Raw genomic sequence first — 18,742 nt, forward strand, 5'->3', positions numbered from 1 at the left:
GGCCGCCTCCTTATTGATAACCGTTCGATCAACCCTAGCCATGGTGCCTGATACTTAACGCCAACCCTTGCCATAGCCATATATCTCGAGCGACAAGAGCATTGTCGGGCTATTAGCCAGAGTAACTAGACAACTGGTAGCACTCCGCCCGGGTACTTAACTTTTTTGATCCAGAACTTATCGATATATGGGATAATTAGTACTGCCCACGTATTCCTCAAGCCAGGTTTCGTAGTCATGTGGAGTAGATCTGGCAGAAGTGGAATTATTTTAGCCATCTATTACAGGTTCGTAGAGAGGTGGGAGCACCAAGTATACACACTTAAAGTAGACTTCAATTCTAGAATTAAATGCGTCTGCAGACGGATGGTTATTGAGTTCAAAATCCGCTTCTACTCCTAGCCCTATATGGATTGTAAGATGTAGGTACCGTTTCTCACACATATGTTCCTTCAGCCCCATTTCGAGATCTAATCTGTGGCTTAGTGTAATGATACTTGGGGGCCGAACTATGCGTGGTTATATGCTAACCGAATTCATGTGACACAGCGGCACCATGGCCATGACAGAAACCGGAGCCGATATCATACAATTCTTCAGTACATCACAGGTGGCAACAACCTCCACGGTATCTCGAACCATTTGCGGATCAGCAACCCGAATGACCTGCTACGTCCACATGGCGTTATCCTATATCTAGCTCGACTGTCCCTGAGACTTTGTCACCAATCCTATTTAAAATATCGAGTGCCCCTCCGGGGCTGTTATCGAGTGGATTAGCAATAACGTCACTGCTCAACACTGCGCCCGAAGGGTAAAACCCCCTCTACGCTTCGATAAACATTAGGCCATATATCTCTAACTGTCGTTGAACATTACACGGATTATCCTGCCGCAACCAGTCAGAGCCTTCCTCCCGACCCTTCGTACTCACCGTAGGATTGTAACGCTGCATCGTACCCATCGCAGTCTATCCTTCCACCTCACAATCCACTCCAAGAGAGCACCGACGGAGCGGTGAAAACAGGACCTCGGTGAGTTCCAGTAGTAAAACGCAGAAGGGAAGGGCAGTCGAGACTCTGACAGACGGGTGAAGTCTGCAATTAACAGTCTCGGTGACGACCATTACGCGATTCCGGCTATAACATGCTTTTGGGTCGCCTATATTTCTGGGCGGGAACCTATCGACTCACATCTATCATTAGCACTAAGCCATGCGGTGGATATTTTCATTGCCGGGGCGGCGTTCAGGTGGGCAATTAATGATCCTTTTCCTTTTCCTTGGAGGGCTTGGGAGGTTGATTTCATTCGAAAGGGGAAGAACGGGATGTAGGGCGGCGTTAGATTTCCACTTCATAACTAAAAAATATGACAAGTCAGGCATATTTCCTGTAGCTTCTGCACCGATTTATTCCTCCACTGCTTTATCTTTACTATTGTTTGGTTAAGTCTGAACATGCCAGCCAACTCCAACTTTTGCCAGGTATGGGGGCCGGGCATGGCAGAATGACCGGCTAGCCCCCATCGATCTGCTCTTGTGGCCTTGGAAGTCCCGGTGCCTTTAACCATTGACCTAGTGTCCAGCATCCGGACCCGTCCCGTTCCTCTCCCCGACTATATCACGTCAGCTTAACTCTCTTACTCTCTCTCACGCAGACCAGCGAAAGGCTTCAACTTACCATCAAGCGCCACCAAAAACCTCGAAACACAATTATACGCCGCAACCGTTGCCACCACCTCCACGACCTGCCTCTCCCCAAACCACTTCTTCAGCTCCTCGAACGTCTCCTCCTTAATTTCCACATTCCGCGTCATCTCATCCGCCACCCTCACCACCACCCACTCCCTCTCCCCTAGGCCAGCCTTCTCCCTCTCCTCATCCTTGACACCCCCCAAGTCCGTGCGCTTCAACAGCTCCATAGCTTCTTCCTTGACGCCAGCCTGCACCGCCAGCGGCGCGTGGTGGCCCCACTCGTACCAGGCACGATTGCAGACGGCGACGCGTGAGATAGCGAGCTCGCGCACATCGTCGGGGAGAGTGGTTTTGGTGCGCACCGCGCCGAGGAAGGAGTTCCAGCCGTCGGCGACCGGGGGTGAGTGTAGGAGAGCTAGGTCGAGGGATTGGAGGGGCCGTGGGGAGCGCCGGTCTTGGATACGTTTTATGATTGCTTGCTCGTCCGGATCGGTGGTGATGGGTGGGTTGGGGACGTATGGGATGCGCATTTTGAGTAATGGTGTAGTGGAGAAGGGAAGCGGTTTTGGTATAGAACACTTTGGTTTTGGTGGAGGATGGATGAAGCTGATTGATACTGATTGGATCGCTGATGGTCGGTGGTGGGTTAATTGACTAAGTCTAGTCCTATATAATCGCGCCAGTGAAGAAGAAGGAAGGGTGGCGGACGACATTTATGTAGATGGATACTTTCGATGAGGGGGTTTATATTCACCGCGGCTAGCGGGATCACGCCGTAACCTCGGGCTTGGTGGGACTCCACTTCCCGAATATCGGAGCCGGTGGAGGAACACTTCCCCCGCGTGAATGCTTTGCCGGGGTGGAGTGCCGCCGGAAGTGAATATTGTCTGTTTGAAGATCCATCACAGGAGCGCAAATGTTGTGGGCCTGTCGAGAAGTGTTTACTATTCTTCTAGCTCATGGATGATCAAGTGACGCCGAGGAGTTTAGCAACCAAACTTGTTTCCAGCATTGGTCGGGAGAGCAAGACTACAGTAAAATGTGGAAACTACTCGTTCAGGCCGTGTGAGCATCTAAGTTAACTTGAGAAGTCTATAGCATCAACTACCTCTTTAGTTCTTCTTTTTTCTCTTCTCTTCATTCGTATGTCACAGTTTCTGATCTTTGCACGAAGTCTAATCTCACCCGCAACCTGATTAAGTTCGAAGAGGCCGCTGCCGTGTCGGGCTGAAATTATCTGGTAAGACATTCATATTGTACCTAGCGGTCTTTAAACATGCCCATCCCACACGCCATTTGCCAACTGCTAAAAACCCCATGCACCATATTATAGCAGTACTTGCAGGCAGTGGCAGTTTCCATCGATAAATCAAAAGAAGCAATACTACATCAGCGGTCAAAAAACCATAAGTGACGTGACATGGAGTCGGATAAGGGTGTAAGGATGAAGTATCAGCATAGAAAGGGAGTAGCCGAAGCCGGGGGCGAATAAAAGGAGTCGAAATGAAATAGGGGTATCTGGTTTTTAGTGAAGTGATCGTAAATAACGCCGGGTCATGTTTTTCAGGCAGGCGTGTAAATGAATCCAATGCGCTGGTGTCATGCTATTTCGTGTGGTATCGTAATCTGTCGTAAAAATTGGTCGTCTTCTGTTCGACATTCGTTGTAGTCATCATGTGCGCTGTTGAAGTCCTTCAGGCGCCTCCCTCATCGACATTGTCCTGCCCATAAGACTGGGGCCCAGGCTCGAAGGTGAAAGCGGCAGAGACCGCATTGCCATCGATGCCGTCTTGCCGATGGGACTGGGACTAGGGCTGCTCAATGGTGAAAGCGGAGGAGACAAAAGCGGAGGAGACGAAAGCAGTGGAGACTGCACTGTCATTGACGACTCGACAGAAGCACGTCTCTTGTGCATCAATGGCGACCGCTGCAGTTCGGCAACAACGCCCATCCATCCTATCCGATGTGGAGGCTCCGTCTTCTCTGAGTGCCCTATCGCTTGTGTAGTCAACCTTCTCGTAGGCGGCTTATGTCGCGACAAACTCCTAAGGAATCCCGGCCGCGGCGCATCTCTGTGGAGGACCATCTTCTCTGCGTCGGTGGGCGTTGCCTTCTCATTATGGCTTTCACGCTCGGTCGTGGCCACGATGCCCATGTATACGACGAGGAAACGCATGCGCAGCAAGTCTAGTCTGCGTACCCTTTCCCCGAGTTCTTTCCGATGAGCAGCCCACAAGATCCGTGTACTAGTCTGCAACGATGTCCCGCCTTGACTGATCATCAACCGATTTAGATTTTCGCGCAAGTCATCGCTGCCCTTCTGTATCTCGCGAAGCAGACGCCCAAGACGAACCTTGTCCTCCAGTCGTGGCACACTGGAGACATCGCGGTCGTAACTCTCGTTTTCCTCGATGGAAAAGTCGACAGCGTCGATAAAAGCGGTGATCTCGCGCGGCGCCGCCATGTACGCACTCGTGTAAGAGGCGATGACCTGCGATGTAGGAAGGGCGGTAACGAGGAGCATCAAGGCCCAGAGGAGAGCGGTCGATGGTGGGTCCGCCATTGTGCGCAACTGGTCATGGAATGACGCATGCGATAGTATACTAAGTAGTATAGTCTTGCTTACCGTTTCATGACCACCGCAAAAATATTCCAGGTGTGAAAGAGTGAGTTGCAGTATTCAATATGAGGAGGAGGCGAGAAGGATGACGTTTGTTTCCGTCGCCTTTCTCTTTGCCGTTCGGTTACATCCTATATGGTGTGTGCCGGGAATGAGAGGGCTGGGGTTTGCGCTTGTTTGCGCTGCTCGCTCCCTCCTGGCTCCTAGCTCCTGGCTGTACTGGCAGCATGTGGGCAGCGAGTAAATGGTGCCCCACGGATAGGGCGGATATGCCGATAAAATCGCCTCGGCTCACATACGATCTCAACTTACCCAGCGGACCCAGATGATCCCACTGGCGTCTCGATGTAATCTGGAAAACCCGCCATTTTGCATACGGACTGGCGTGCTGTCCAATCCTTTCGCGCGATGTTGGCGACCTGCCGGTTGGTCGGGCCTGGCTGTCGGTATGCCCCTGCAGGATATGCAGCAGGCGTCACATGAATGATCGATTACAGTTTGGCGCATTGGTTTCTTGGGACTGAATTTTTCAAGTCGGGATGGCCGCGAGTTTCGCAAAATTCAAGATACACAAGCATGAGGATGGGTTTGCGGCGTTAATAAATAGAAGGCGAGGTTGAGTAGAAACCGTGACCAGGTGTTGTTCATGCAGTTTTATTTATGAGTTGGTCATTTGCTGGAATTTGTCCCTGACGTCGAAGGGCGTGCGACTGGGCTCGAGCCCAATTTGGGGACACTCAGATTGAGGAACCCGCGGGGCAATCCCAGCTGCCGCCATGACTGGCCCATTTTCACTCCGCTGCAAACACGCAGCATTAGTCTGCGCAAACCGGCGTCGTATCACCAAAATTATGGCTCTAGTTGCAACTATTTCCGCAAACTTACCGTCCAGTCGCAAGACTTGAAGCAGCAACATTGTCAAAGCAACATGACAACCTTACTCCCACTCCCGGTTCCGGCCACCCCTGCCGACGAAGTTGAAGCTGGCGCACAGTCACACCAGTTTCCCCTCCCGCAAACCCTCAACTACCCCACCACGACCCCGCCAACCCTGATAACCCAAGGCGCCGAAGGACGACTCTATAAGACAACCTATCTGCTCCCCTCCATCCCCTGCGCGCTCAAACACCGACCCAGCAAGCCGTATCGCCACCCGATCCTCGATCAGCGCCTGACGCGACACCGCATCCTCTCTGAAGCGCGGATCCTGCAAAAATGCCGACGTGAAGGCGTACCCGTGCCCGCGCTGTACGCTGTGGACGAGGGTACGGGCGTGCTGATCATGGAGTGGATTGCCGGTGCGCCAGTACGGGTCCCCGTGAACGAGTACCTGCGGAAGCGCAAGGCGGACGGGCTGCGCGAAGCTGCTACGAAAGAGGATGGGGAGGAGCTGGTTGGGCTCATGAGGAGGATTGGAAGAGCCGTGGGGAGGCTGCATAAGGTGGGTATTGTGCATGGGGATCTCACGACGAGTAATATGATGTTGAGGCCGTGGGATAAGGGCAAGGCGCCCGTGAATGGGCATAAGGCGGATGGGGAGGGGAATGGGCTGCTGGATGGCGAGATTGTCATTATTGACTTTGGGTTGGCGAGCCAGGGAACACAGGATGAAGATCGTGCGGTTGATCTGTATGTGCTGGAGCGCGCATTTGGGAGCACCCACCCGAGAGCCGAAGGACTGTTCGAGGTGGTGCTAGATGCATACAGGGGAGAGTTCAAGACCGCGAACATAGTGTTAAAGAAACTAGAGGACGTGAGGATGAGAGGAAGGAAGAGAAGTATGCTGGGATAGACAGAATACACCCCATTCGACAGATGACACACTGCCGTTTGCGACTTTGCTGATGCTCATCGTGTATAACCTGAAATTATGCCATTCTATGCGATATTTGCTATCAAATGCCATCCGACTCCGAGTATACGACACCGAGATAATGTTCGGTTGGGGACTATCAGTGCTCGACCAGCTCTGCTCCGGCGAAGTAGCCCTTGTTCTCAATGACACCCCGGTCCTTTACAAATGCTGTATACTTGACCACCCACTCGGGAATCAAATTGCCCCTAAGCCCACCACCAGTACTCTCACCATCGGCGAGAACACCAGCGCCTTGGAGTCCCTGGCCAAGCAGTTCCCGCAGTGTGCCACTAGGGAGGATATCTGTGCAATCCCCATGGGTCAGAAGCTCAATGCGCTCCTCCTTGGCTAGTTTCGTCAACGGCGGCGGTACGTTGCAACAGTTCTTGACGTTGATCTGGTTAACCGCCGGACGGGTCTTGACCTGCTTAATAAATCGTGCCAGCTTCTCGGTGCCGAACTCGGCGATGCCCAGTTTGCGGATCTTGCCTTCGCTTTGCAATGCCTCCAATTCGCGCCACGTCGTGAGCTCCTCTTCGTCGTTGCCCATATTTGCGTTCAATTTGTCTGCCTCCCACTCGCAGTCGCCCTCGAATGATACCCCGGGGAAAGATGCGATCAGGAGGTCTACACTTCTAACGCCAAGTTCTTTTGTGACCAGTTGCAGCGCCGTTTTGATATATGCCGCTCGCTCGTTTGCCGGCGCAGTGGGCAGGAAGAATAGCTTCAGCGTGATCTCATACTGTTCTCTGTCTTCTTGCAAACTTCCGCTCGACCAATCGACACGGGGGACGTATAATGTGGATGTTGCGGTGTCCATCTCGGTCCACACCTCTGTCGCGGGTCGACTGCCGTTCGGTTGCGCATATTGGTCATGGTAGCCGCTCACGCCGTTGCCATTCCCATTCCCGTTTTGCAGCTCTGCTGCGTAGTCTTGTTGCGCAGCCAGAAAATTGCTGCGCAGACTGTTCGTGAACTCGAGGTTTGATCGGTACGTGCCCGGTTTGCGAATGATGGAGGGGCCGCCCGAGATGATATTCCTGATCACGACATTAGTAATACGAATTTTGGGTGTTGCGGCAGCGTCACGTACCCCGTTGATAGGACTATCCGCGTCATGTCGTCCAAAGTCTGACGGAACCAAGGTGTCAAATATGCGCACAAGTGATTTAAATGCTCTATGATGGCTGCAAAGCACTTCCTGATGCTGGTGATATATAATACGGGTCATTGGCGCTCTAGGACTGAGGGGCTAAAATTACATGTAGCAAGTGTATTATGAAGCTTTCTCCGGGCCAAGTGGGGTTATCATGATATGGCGATGTCGGGGAGAGCGAAAGAGTCCTAGTGTCTGAGTGTCTGAGTGTCTGAGTCGAGGAGCAAGACAGGCTACGATAGGAATTCAGGGTTGAAGGCCATGGTTAAGTAGATGTAGAGAAGCTGTTGGTATGGAAATGTTTGCAGGCTAAGGGAAGTTGGGTGAATGGGACCGATCTCTTCACAAACTGGCCATCTTGTAATTCAGAGGTCAAGACTTGCCCTCTCTCACCCATTGTCTCAGGGAATTGGCTCACGACCCCCGCGTCAAAACCATAGTGCCCTTCTATAAATGTCCTGGATTTGCACCTCGTCGATGTGGACCCAAGCTAATAATGGGGGGATATATGCTGCTATGGACCCGTGGTTTGCCATGTTTCTGGACGTCGTGGGGTGAAGGTATGATATCTGATGATCCATCGTTCGTTCTCCTGCCGTTTTTGTCTAGACGCCAGAGGCTGCTCATGGCCAAGTTGAGCGGATGCTAGTGGAGTGGCCAAGCGGAAGTAGAGATTGACTTTCCTATCGCGTACACTTGCAGCATCGAGGGCCATTGGGAAGCCTAGGAGATAATCCTAAATGCATCCCATCCTACCTGCATGGCGTGTTGGAGATTTGGAGACAGCGATGAAGAGACGCAGTTTTGTCTGCAATGACCACATTCAAAAAACGAAACCAGCGGGGTTTCCCAATCTTTCAGTGAGGAAGAGGCCCGATAGACTCTTAGTTTCAAGATGGGCAAGTAAGTTTATTGGTCTGTCCATTATTTCAAGGTTTGCATTCATATTGAAGTTGTGAAATCTGCAACGTCAATATGGCAACATTCCAATAAAGGAAGTGACATGCGTATGTTTTTGGTGACTTTCCCATCGGCGAAAGCTTAGTGCCGGCCGGACCGGACCCTTTCATCCTGGCAATCCCGATTTACCTGCTCGTCGTGACCAACCCAAGTGGCAGAACAACTGAACTTCGATTGCAGTGCAGCCACCAACTTTTTTGCAACCTGTTTCCCCCTTGAGGCGACTTTCAGATTCTTTATTCTCCTGGTGATGTGAAAGCATCATCATGGCTATCAAGTATGGCATTCCATCGTGCCCCACAGCTTGGCAATTAACTGAAAGATGACAGCTACCTGATCTTGCTCTCCAGGCAGGGCAAAGTGGTGCGCTGAAGCAAATCCTCAACTTTAGATAAAAGCTTCGCAAACTAACAGTCCTCAGCGTCTTGCAAAATGGTTCACGACCTTGTCTCCCAGGGACAAGGCGAAGATTGTCAAGGATGTCTCTCAACTAGTCCTTGCCAGGCGAACTCGGATGTGCAACTTCCTTGAATACAAAGGTTGGTTCTCCAACATGTCACTGGAAATCAATCTGGACCTTCCTGACCATTGCCTCTGCAACAGATACCAAGATTGTGTACCGTCGTTATGCATCGCTGTTCTTTATCGCCGGCTGCGACTCAGACGACAACGAGTTGATCACCCTTGAGATCATTCACCGATACGTCGAGCAGATGGACAAGTACTATGGCAGTGTCTGCGAGCTCGACATCATCTTCTCCTTCACCAAGGCATACTACATTCTCGACGAGATACTGTTGGCGGGAGAATTACAGGAAAGCAGCAAGAAGGCCGTACTGCGGTGCATTGGGCAGCAAGACTCGCTTGAGGACACGGAGGTAAGCTGATGCTACAGACTTTACTCATTCAACACAGCTTTCCTGTCTCGGAGGGTCTCGGTAATCGCTGACACTCTTTTCTCTCACTCAGATCGAGGACGAGGTCACGAAAATCATGTAGCGAGTCACATTGTATATGGTACAAGGAACTGGGGCTGTGGGTTGGTGTCTAGGAGCTGGCGTTCGACACAAGATAAAGGAACATTGAGTTTGCTAATAAACATATATGATGGTGGCCACAGATTTCCGAAGAGTTCAAAGCGGCATTGAAAAAGAACGGACTGCTGTGACAAGGGATCTGGCTTTAGACAAACGTCGGATGCCATGGTTTGGCTACTCTCAACTGCAGCTGCGGTCTTACGACAAGGTCCCGTAATCAGAGTATGTGCCAAGAGCGGCGAAAACAAACCATTTCGTTCTCGAAACCTCATCAAGTTGGACATATCGAAAAACAATTCTGGCGGGGCACCTGAATCACGACACAAAGAAAGAGACAGCGATGAAGTGACGCATATCGTTGGGAAGTTTGAACAGGCGTTGAAGTGTCAAGGTGACTGCTGACAAAAGAACGACGAAAGCATATCATCCTTATCACCAAATGCACAAATGATCAGGAGGGTTTTGTCACTGGCAATGATGTTTGTGTCAAGTTACGGTCATCTCATTCGTTTAACGTTATTCATCGCCGGCCTTCCTGGGGTGGTCTCTTTGGGGTGGTCTCCTAGAGTGGAGGCTGCCGCCCACCCGACTCCAATTGGATCAACCCCCGCGACCCGGGTACCAAGGTCCAAGCCGGAAGGAGCGAGGGAGTTGGCAACAGCAGCAAGGCAAGGCATTGCCATCCCCCCTCCCCCTACGAAACACCCCATGCTTGTCAGACAATACCACCACCACGGCCGATTGCCAACATTCGTCCGGCGTACTTCTCTCCACCTTCACTACATTCCGCCAATATTGTCTATCGCCAAACATCAAACAGCCGATTCTCCAACATATTTACTTCGATTTCGCGTGATGTCTTCTTCCTGCTAGACGGTTACCGTCTAGCCTATCTTATTTGAACTGATCGGCAGGGTCCGACATAGGTGCATTTGCCTACATTGTACGAGAGGCCACGCCGCTTGCCAACCCGACATCAACATTACAAATATTGATATTCGCATTTCGATTTCTCCATTGGATCTGTTTCTGACCCAGTACTTTACTGCTATATCGACCTCAATCTCTTAACGTACAATTCACCTGGTCGTACGCATCGATTGCGAACTTGCAGACGTCATCACCGCCCTGAAGCATAACATCTGCATCACACGATCATTCGCAGCCTTGAATTATCATCGGAGATTGCAAAACAATCCCCATCATCAAGATGAAGGTCCGTCACCTGCCGTTCAGATCCGGCAACCCGACATCAAGCCCGCATCGTAAGGAAATGGTGACGTTGCGCTGACCTGCTTATCTCTAGTTCCTTCCGCTTCGCGATTTCGACATCGTTACATCGGCGCTCAATTTCACAACGCCTGATTGTCGCGTGACTGGTGGCTGCGATTTGTATGCGACCAAAGCTGCAGGATCCGATAAGAAGCTATACAAGAATATCGACCGCTCTCTCGAATCCCAACATGCTGCACTACTCAAGTTCGGCGCCTCTTTGTCGCCTCCCCAACGCGAGAAGATGGAAGCATCGCTCAACTTGTCGCGCTCAAGTCCTTTTGGATCCCTCTCCGATACGTCAAGTCGTCGCACCTTTGCCTACCTGATCGCGACCCTCAACGCGAGTCATCCAGATTACGACTTCTCACACGTATTGCGACCCAACGATTTCCGTAAGGAGTGGAATCTGCCTCGAGTCATGGCATCAATCGACAGTACTCTGAACAATGTGCGCCCTCACGCGGCCACTCACCTATCGCCTAACATAACCTCGGCGTACAACCCGGCGCATTCGGCCACTGTCGCCGCTCCAAATGGCGGTCACGCCATCAGCAGCCCGGCATGGGGTCCACAAATGTGGTCCATGATGGATAAAGAGATGAAGCTTAAAGACTGCACGTGTTTCTCTTATCAGCCCGCCGATGATCCATTTGATGGCGAGGAATCCGCCATCTGGCGAATGCATTATTTTTTCTTCAACAAGGCGCTGAAGCGTGTGGCCTACCTGTATGTCAGGGGCGTACCTGCCATCGTGCATTCACCTGCACTAGGTCCACATGGCATGCGTCGCGGAAGTAGCTCTGTGGCTAAGCGCCAGGCTACCGCTACGCTCTCGTCAGGCGCAAATAAGCGTGCTAAGTTTTGGCTGGGTGATCGCTATGCGGACACCATCATTACTGTTGAAGATGATGATGACGACTACGATGATAATGAGGCGAACGCAATCATGTGGGATCCAGATGAGGATGTGGATATTGACCCGCTCAATGCACCCAGTAGTCCCGAGGCCAGCGACGATGAGTACTTCCAGGAGGATAGTGAGGATGAGAGCGACGAAGCAAGCATCGCGCGAAGTCCGGTAAGAGGCGTCAGTGAGGATATTGCATCCAGGATGGACATCGAGTAAGATGATGAGTGGAGGGTTTGGGTGTTATATAAATGACCCGTTTGTGGTAACTAGGAGCTATGACGTTTCGGAAGCTTTTGTGTCTGATGATGCCATTGGATGGGATTCAACACCAGCATTGGACTCTGACCAGCCTTGATTTGTTTGACGGGGATTGAGGTTCAGAAGTAACCTTGATCTTGACCGGGAAGGAGGCGTACCACTCGGTCAAGGCCAGGGTTGCACAGGCTTGGATGGAAGCTCATGATGACAATTTCCTTTGAAGTCTTTGCGTTGCGTTGCGTTGCACATGAGGCAATTTGGCGTATCGGAAGCAGCTCTGGATAGGCTATCAGAGCGCGTGATGAGGCGCTCTAGATACCCCCAGGTTTATTTTGCTCTTTGCCTTTCGAATGGGATGGGTAGTTGATGATTGGATGATGCACTTGGACGTTCGAGGAATGGGACATGGCGATATTTAGTTGGCGGTGCGTTTCCGCCAAATTACGCCTACTGTATGGTGACATAATTTTAAATGGATTGAAATGAATTTCCCCTCATAGCGTTTCTGCTCTCGCATGATATGAGGTTCGAAAACTGCCGGCTTTTCCTGTTTGTCTCGCTGATCCAGCTTAATGTTCTTGTGACAGGGTCCTCATACTGTGTCGAATGCGAAGAGGTGTCTAAACTAACATCTTCGATCTTGCGGCAAGCCCAACAATCCCCACGTCACACCAGACACGAGCCAATGTAGCAGATACTTTTCTGTTCTATGCAGCTGCTAACTTAGCCAGTGTCTTTTCTTGTGTTGTCAGCAGTCTTTCCCACTTTGATAAAACAAATTTAACCCGTTCATCCATTATCCCTATCCGCCATGGCAGAATCTCATACTTCAGCCCAGCACTTTTAAGCACCTGGCAAAAATCCCGATGCGTCTCCATCCACTCCTCACCCGAGGGCATCAACCTCACCCCGTCATCCACCAACCAATTCGCCCCAGCCTCACAGACAATGACCAAAGACCTAGCCATGAGGGCTCTCATCTCTTTCCACTCATTCGAGGCGGACAATTCCTGCGCGGCGTCCTCGCTGACGTACCGAAGGGCGTAGACGATTGGGTCTATGGCGGAGCGGTCTGAGATGAACCATGGTGAAGAACAACTGTCCTCGGCGTTGTCTTCTGCGGTGGCCAGATGGAGCCGCTCGGCACGAAACTGGGCTTCTAGGATAAGAGTCTGCAGGGCGAGGGCGCGTGATGGGGAGGTCCGGATGTCGTGTGCGGCGAAGTTGTGGGTTTTAAGGACGGTGCGTGCTACTTCTTCGATGAAACTTGGAGCAGGATAGCTAGGTTTGGTGGGAACGCTGTTCTTGTGGTGTTGGTGGGTGAAGTAGGCCTCCAGCGCGTTGACAAGGGTGGTTTTGCCGGTGCATTGGGCACCGATTATGTAGATGTTTGGTAAGTTCATTGCGGGATAACCCCTGGAAGATTCTGAGTTTGGTAATAATGGAAACCCAACTCAATATTCCGATAGGTATGTGTGATGATATGTAGGTGAGCTCATCAGCCTTTATACTGTGAGTCATATCGTATGTTGGTAACTAGAGCCCCGCGCTGCAACACGTGGGGGTTGGCTGCTGGGTAACAGTGGCTGACATTGCGCTGTCCTGGTCAATCTAAAACAGTAAATCGTTGTTTTCGATGATAACGACTGTTTGGGTGCAAATAAGAGCATGATTACATTGTCCTATCTTGTGAAGATGCTGACAGGGAACCCCCAATCTTATGAGCACATCCCGAGAGTGCCTGTCACACTGGATGATCGTGAGTGGGCGCGCCAGGCCCTGAACCTGCCCAAGCTGCAGAAACTCAACGGGAAGGGCCTGGTAAAGACCATATGCTTCCAAATTTTGAGAGGCTCAATTCAATAAATCATACAGCAGCTGGGAGGCATGGAGCTCAAGCCATGCTCCTCAGGGCTATACTCTTAGTAACTCCATCCTCATGTCCTTTGCCGGCCTCCGCCCTTGTTGTGATCCCAAACCGGCGACGGCGTGATTACGCCCTCGACTCCAAAGTAATGCATCGACTACATATTCTGTGTCCTGGGGGTGGGCGTCCCGCGGCAGTGAGTTCAGTATAACCTCTACGGGCAAAACAACCGCCAACTCCAGTCTCGGACGTGCTTCCGCATGGCCTGCCCCAAAGATGAAATTTCCAAGAAAATAAAACCACTGAGTGATTTCACCAAGACGGAGACCGTGGCGAAGAACGCAAAGTGTATCGGACTCCTCTTCACCGTGGCTTGGGGACAAGTTTGTAGTCCCTGTCCCTGGTCGTTATGAAAAGATTCCCGATACTGAGACGAACGACTTGTGTTTTTACGGAGGGATGCGGCTTGATAGCTCCTTTGTTCGTATAGAAATTAATTTAGAGACTGGGTCTGACTTTTACTTTTCGCAACGCTCACTATAACCCTTCAATTTTCTAGATTACGTATCAGGGCTACAGAGGCGTAGTGACTTTAGATCCAGCTATGAGGAAAGGTGCAACGGTATTGCGGTTGCAAACGTCGACGAAGAAGCTTGTGTGAGGGGAGGGGCTCAAGGAACTGTCTTTATCTGTGGTGGAATACTCCAAGGTGAGCTGACTACTTATCACAACGCTAAAATACCATGTCGAAGGCTGCGCTGCTGGCCTAGCCATACGCGTCGGACCGCCTGAATGACGAAATCGTTCTACTACCCTAGTCCCTCGGCATCCCAGCATCCATCCTACTGAAGAAACCGCAAGAGCATCTTGAATTCCTTGCCCCAGCACCTCGAGATGATCGCGCGGCATTTCGGTTCCTCTGCTACATCAACGTACTCGACCTCGCAGAGAAAGTACTGGTGGGATCCTTGGAAGCCGTGCAGCGGAAAGTAGCCAAGCTAGTGTAAGTCGACCAAGATGCGTAACAAGCGCGTCGAGCAGAGGTACCATATTCTCATATTCACTCAAGGCTAATGTGTAGTGTCTGCAATACCTGCGGTGTCTTAAAGGAAGGGGAGTGTGTGGTGAAAGTTACCATGTCATATGACGGGCGGTCTTGCCATCATGGACGATGATCCCCTAGTCTACTTTTCAAGAACACCAGCGCATCCTTGGGTGAGGGTGGCCGGACCGATGAACCCTCCGTGCCAGGGACGCAACCGGCTTTTCTCGCCGTGTGTTTACGTGAATTGGATCAAGGTACCCGCCAAAATCGGCAGAACGCCCCAGCCAACTAAAGATGCGGCGCCTTTCATCCTCGACCGGCTTCGTGCGGAAGCGAGCCGTTTCATAGTAGCGAATAAGTCATCCACAGCATGAGTTTGGGCGGATACGACTTTGATGCAGTAGAACTACTAGCCGGCCGGAACGACATAGGGGTATCCGAGTTTGAGTTAATCAACTTGGTTTCCCAGTGGCGGAGGAGTAACGACAGATACCGTGAGGACTCTCTGCACTTCTTCGCCTTGAACGTTCTTACGGCCGAGGAGAAGGCCTGGACAGTGGGGTAGATTCCTCTGTTACCCGGCTATGAGTGCACGGATTAGAAATCAAGTCGGTGACTTTGGCTTTGGATGTACATTTTCGCCTGTGGTAACCAGAATGGTTTTGTCGATTCCTACACGAAGTGCTCTGTCCTTTACCCATTTTACACCCCGTATTGACCCGGGTATAACACCAGTTTTGAATAACGCCGGTGCCATGTTTTATTGACGCGTACAATATTAAATGGGACTCCCCCGTCCCCCACAGACGGCCGTAGTCACAACCATCTCATCCCGTTACAGCCAAGTGCGGCTCGAACTCAGCCTCTTGTAACTGCTGCGATAACTCCCATCAGCAAGCAACTCCGTCCCGCTGTTCATCGCAGACTGGTTGCTGAACCGTCCCCTCCACGGCCGATCGTTCGCCTCCTCAAAGTAGTAATGGTTCGCACTCTCCGCGTATCCCACCCGCCATGGCACGACGAGGTCTCGCTTTTGAGGACCGCCGCCACAGCTCCCCTGCAATTGTTGACTAGGAGGTGAGTTGACCGCGAGCGCGAACAAATTCTGCGGTTCCGTGAAATCCGTGACCATGCCCCGGCGCGATATCAAGTACAACAGGCTGATGACATTGATGAAAAAGACCAGGCCCAGCACAAAGTAGAATATAACCTGCCAGTCGGCAACATGGCCCGAAGTGTACTGCTGCATTTTCAACGTCGCGTTGAACACCTCGTACACGCCGGGGTCTAGCTCGTGGATCTCTCTATCCCAATAGTGCTTGTACGTCGACTGTAGAGACCCCACCACGAGCGTCGAGCTTGCGAGCACGGCTAAGGCCTCGGCCATCGAAGGCATCGTGGGTGAGAGTCGTGGTTGTTGAAGAATCAGATCGCCCATGATCCTAGCGTTGGAGGCATTGCTGTTGTAGACGCCACCGTTGAGATCCATGCTTAGGCGCCATTGGTCGGCGAAATTTCTCCAGTCGGATTTAGTTTCCGTCAGTTCGACCGGACCAGGAACCGAGTTCAGGTACGAGTTTTTGTCGTCGGGGTCTTCACAGTAAGCCTTCATCTGGGCGCCTGATATGCCGCTGATGTTGAACTGTGTGCTGCACTTGGGCGAAAGCCAAGATCGAAGCTCGCAAAGGTTGTAGTTGACAGCATAGGTATGGTTGGATTTCGCGAGAATGTAGATCGCATCCGACTCGATGACACTCGTATTGGTAATCATGTTGTAGTCGATAGGAAATAGCTGAAAGACGGGCGGACGCCGACCGTATTGCTCCCCCCAGCGAAAAATGTCGTCCACGACAGTCTTATTGAGCCATTCCTTGGCGCTAAACACAGGCACCTCGTCTAACCAGGCTTCGTGTCCTTTCAAGTGACCAGGGACATCCGTCGAGTTATTGATTGCATGTGGCCAACTTGTGTAAATTAACGGATCTAGTTCCTCCCGCGCCATATTCACACACATCACGTTGACAGTTGGTGCCACGACGCTGGCTCGAACTTGGTATTCTCCGACTCCTGAGAGGTCGCTCGGTTGGAGAACCTCGTTAACGGGGTCGGTAGCAGCTGTATATACTCCCGGATGAGGCATGGCCAAAGTCACGTTATTGATAATCCGATGGTGCTTCTTGAAGCTCTCGGCAGGATCACCGAATTCGCTTTCGATCCATGACGATGTCAAAGTGGTGTTATCAAAGAGAAGAGCAGTGCCCGTTGGTCTGTTCTGCAGTTTGTCGTCCACCGCAGAGCTTTGGTTGCCTTCAGTGTCTTGCCATGTCTTCATGAACGCAAGCAGGTTCCTAAATGACTGGCCAGAATATTGGACATCAAGGCATGAAGACAGCGCGTTGACGTCAAAGGTAAGGTTGATGGGTGTAGTGCACGTTTCTTGGGCGAATATGGGGTTGGCGTATGATGATCGCACGAGTCCGCTGAGCTCCTTGTTCTGCCAGTCTCCGAATTTCAGCTTTGGGGTCACCATGGCATCGCTTGCCGTGGTGTAGAAAGTGCTGCTGAGGGTTGCTAATAAAGTCAAGACCCCCATCACTGTACGCGCAGCATAAGGGATACCTTTCCAATGGGTGAAAAGTGACCCTGGCTCTATTCAACTCTCGGCGTTAGCAATTACTCCTTGTATCATGGATTAGGAAGACGAAGACTTTTCTCAGGAGGCAAGATTGCTGGTGCAGATCCTGTCACTCCCGAGACACGACATAGAAGGGAAATAAGGACTCCGAGAGTTACTCACGGATAACCCAGTTCCGCATCGTCATTTCAGCAAGGGTTATACCCGTCGATCTTTTGATGAAGGAGCGGCGTGTGAGCACTTGACCCAGACAGCCTACGAAGACCGTAACAAATGACAGTTCGATTGTCTTGGCAAACAACGCGGCCAAGGTCGATGCCGTTGCAGGCGCCAGAGCGTTGGCCCCGTTGCCTGATGAGATGCCTCGGCCGTATCTCGGCTGGTATATCGATACCACGAACCACAAACCACTAAGCAGTGTCGAGTAAATGCTCAGCGTGACCAACGTCACATACAGCCAACTCCAAGGACGGATGTGGACGTCCTGTTTCGAGTGACAGTCTACCGGCGCTTGGGCTGGTGGGTTGGCATTAGCTCGATATATCCCGGGCTAAGACGGACAGGAAAGAACGCACTATACTTGAGTGAAAGGTTGTCGGTGTCGTCGCGACTTTCCTGACTGTAGTATTCGGTAATGGGATGAAGGTGGTTCGGGTCCCTTGGCGTGCCAGATGGGTTCACTGGGGACGTTTCTGCGGAGCTGTTCTCGCCGTCAGTACCTGAAGGCGTTGTACCCTTTTCCAAAGGTGATGAAACAGAGCTCCGAAGCATCTCGGTGAACCGTGTCCTCCGTGGCGCCTTCCGTGAGGCCGGTGCGGACGCGGACGTAGCAATATCTACCGTATCTGATTCTGGATCAAGTGGTGGCGAGGCGGCACGGCCTGTTAGAGGAGGAAAGTTTTGATCAGATGCATCCATTATCAACGGCGAGACGGGTTGGATCTCAGGTGGTTGAGACTGCCTCTTGGACGGCATGTCCATGGAGCGCATTGGTTCCGATGTTGGCTTGAATTCAGCGAGATCGATCTCTGAATCAGAATCCATCCGTTGGTAATTCGGTTGTCGAGAGAACGCAGAGAAGACGACACTCGATATTGATCTCTGCTCGGGGAGAGCTTCATCTTGTCGACGGTCCGCGGCCATGGCAACAACAGCCTCACTGGGTAAGATGGAGTTGCAGTGAGATGCTGTTCAAGGTCAAGGACCCAAACACTCAAAATCGAAAAACGAAAGGACCTGGACCTGGATATGCCCGACGGACAATCGTGTTTGAAACGGGAATGCTAATTGCTACAAGCCGGGTCAGAGTAAGGCTGGCAGGTAAGGCTAGAATCGTCGAGGTTGTCGTGGATGGTGAAATTCTAGCGCAGCCACCGCGTTATGCGTCTTGGCACGACTCTCTCGACGACTCTCTCAACTGCGGCCGCAATC

At 51.6% G+C, this 18,742-nt stretch overlaps 9 protein-coding genes across 9 annotated transcripts; 4 read left to right on the forward strand and 5 right to left on the reverse strand.

The window, feature by feature from the left end:
* Positions 1-1,573: 1,573 nt before the first annotated feature.
* Positions 1,574-2,223, reverse strand: BCR38DRAFT_460229 (AhpD-like protein; the record flags this gene model as incomplete). The annotated part of the gene is made up of 2 exons (XM_040862389.1): positions 1,574-1,614; positions 1,680-2,223. The coding sequence occupies 2 exons, from the start codon at positions 2,221-2,223 to the stop codon at positions 1,574-1,576; spliced, it is 585 nt and encodes a 194-aa protein (XP_040712086.1).
* Positions 2,224-3,572: 1,349 nt separating this feature from the next.
* Positions 3,573-4,226, reverse strand: BCR38DRAFT_307268 (uncharacterized protein; the record flags this gene model as incomplete). Its single annotated transcript, XM_040854626.1, has 1 exon — positions 3,573-4,226. A coding segment is annotated over one exon (654 nt), but the record flags the coding sequence as incomplete, so codon positions are not given.
* A 737-nt stretch (positions 4,227-4,963) lies between these two features.
* On the forward strand, positions 4,964-6,135 carry BCR38DRAFT_444740 (Serine/threonine-protein kinase BUD32). Its single transcript, XM_040860957.1, has one exon. It carries the CDS (start codon positions 5,242-5,244, stop codon positions 6,103-6,105), a length of 864 nt encoding a protein of 287 aa, XP_040712088.1. The 5' UTR covers positions 4,964-5,241; the 3' UTR covers positions 6,106-6,135.
* Positions 6,136-6,265: 130 nt separating this feature from the next.
* On the reverse strand, positions 6,266-7,287 carry BCR38DRAFT_460232 (glutamate-cysteine ligase modifier subunit; the record flags this gene model as incomplete). The annotated part of the gene is made up of 2 exons (XM_040862390.1): positions 6,266-7,208; positions 7,262-7,287. 2 exons carry the CDS (start codon positions 7,285-7,287, stop codon positions 6,266-6,268), a joined length of 969 nt encoding a protein of 322 aa, XP_040712089.1.
* Positions 7,288-8,611: 1,324 nt separating this feature from the next.
* BCR38DRAFT_351084 (AP complex, mu/sigma subunit) lies at positions 8,612-9,283 on the forward strand (the record flags this gene model as incomplete). Its single annotated transcript, XM_040856621.1, has 4 exons — positions 8,612-8,647; positions 8,706-8,823; positions 8,888-9,162; positions 9,254-9,283. Coding segments are annotated over 4 exons (459 nt in total), but the record flags the coding sequence as incomplete, so codon positions are not given.
* Positions 9,284-10,363: 1,080 nt separating this feature from the next.
* On the forward strand, positions 10,364-12,003 carry BCR38DRAFT_58745 (Maf1 regulator-domain-containing protein). The gene is made up of 2 exons (XM_040865497.1): positions 10,364-10,537; positions 10,628-12,003. The coding sequence occupies exons 1-2, from the start codon at positions 10,532-10,534 to the stop codon at positions 11,720-11,722; spliced, it is 1,101 nt and encodes a 366-aa protein (XP_040712091.1). The 5' UTR covers positions 10,364-10,531; the 3' UTR covers positions 11,723-12,003.
* Positions 12,004-12,261: 258 nt separating this feature from the next.
* On the reverse strand, positions 12,262-13,347 carry BCR38DRAFT_444747 (AAA domain-containing protein). The gene has a single exon (XM_040860958.1). It carries the CDS (start codon positions 13,165-13,167, stop codon positions 12,472-12,474), a length of 696 nt encoding a protein of 231 aa, XP_040712092.1. The 5' UTR covers positions 13,168-13,347; the 3' UTR covers positions 12,262-12,471.
* Positions 13,348-14,795: 1,448 nt separating this feature from the next.
* Positions 14,796-15,241, forward strand: BCR38DRAFT_488550 (uncharacterized protein; the record flags this gene model as incomplete). Its single annotated transcript, XM_040864286.1, has 2 exons — positions 14,796-15,000; positions 15,078-15,241. The coding sequence occupies 2 exons, from the start codon at positions 14,796-14,798 to the stop codon at positions 15,239-15,241; spliced, it is 369 nt and encodes a 122-aa protein (XP_040712093.1).
* A 236-nt stretch (positions 15,242-15,477) lies between these two features.
* On the reverse strand, positions 15,478-18,589 carry BCR38DRAFT_58785 (uncharacterized protein). Its single transcript, XM_040865498.1, has 3 exons — positions 17,887-18,589; positions 17,474-17,827; positions 15,478-17,325 (listed from the first exon to the last, which is right to left on the reverse strand). Exons 1-3 carry the CDS (start codon positions 18,452-18,454, stop codon positions 15,512-15,514), a joined length of 2,736 nt encoding a protein of 911 aa, XP_040712094.1. The 5' UTR covers positions 18,455-18,589; the 3' UTR covers positions 15,478-15,511.
* Positions 18,590-18,742: the final 153 nt, after the last annotated feature.

The sequence above is a fragment of the Pseudomassariella vexata genome (assembly GCF_002105095.1).
Source record: "Pseudomassariella vexata strain CBS 129021 chromosome Unknown BCR38scaffold_13, whole genome shotgun sequence".
Taxonomy (NCBI): domain Eukaryota; kingdom Fungi; phylum Ascomycota; class Sordariomycetes; order Amphisphaeriales; family Pseudomassariaceae; genus Pseudomassariella; species Pseudomassariella vexata.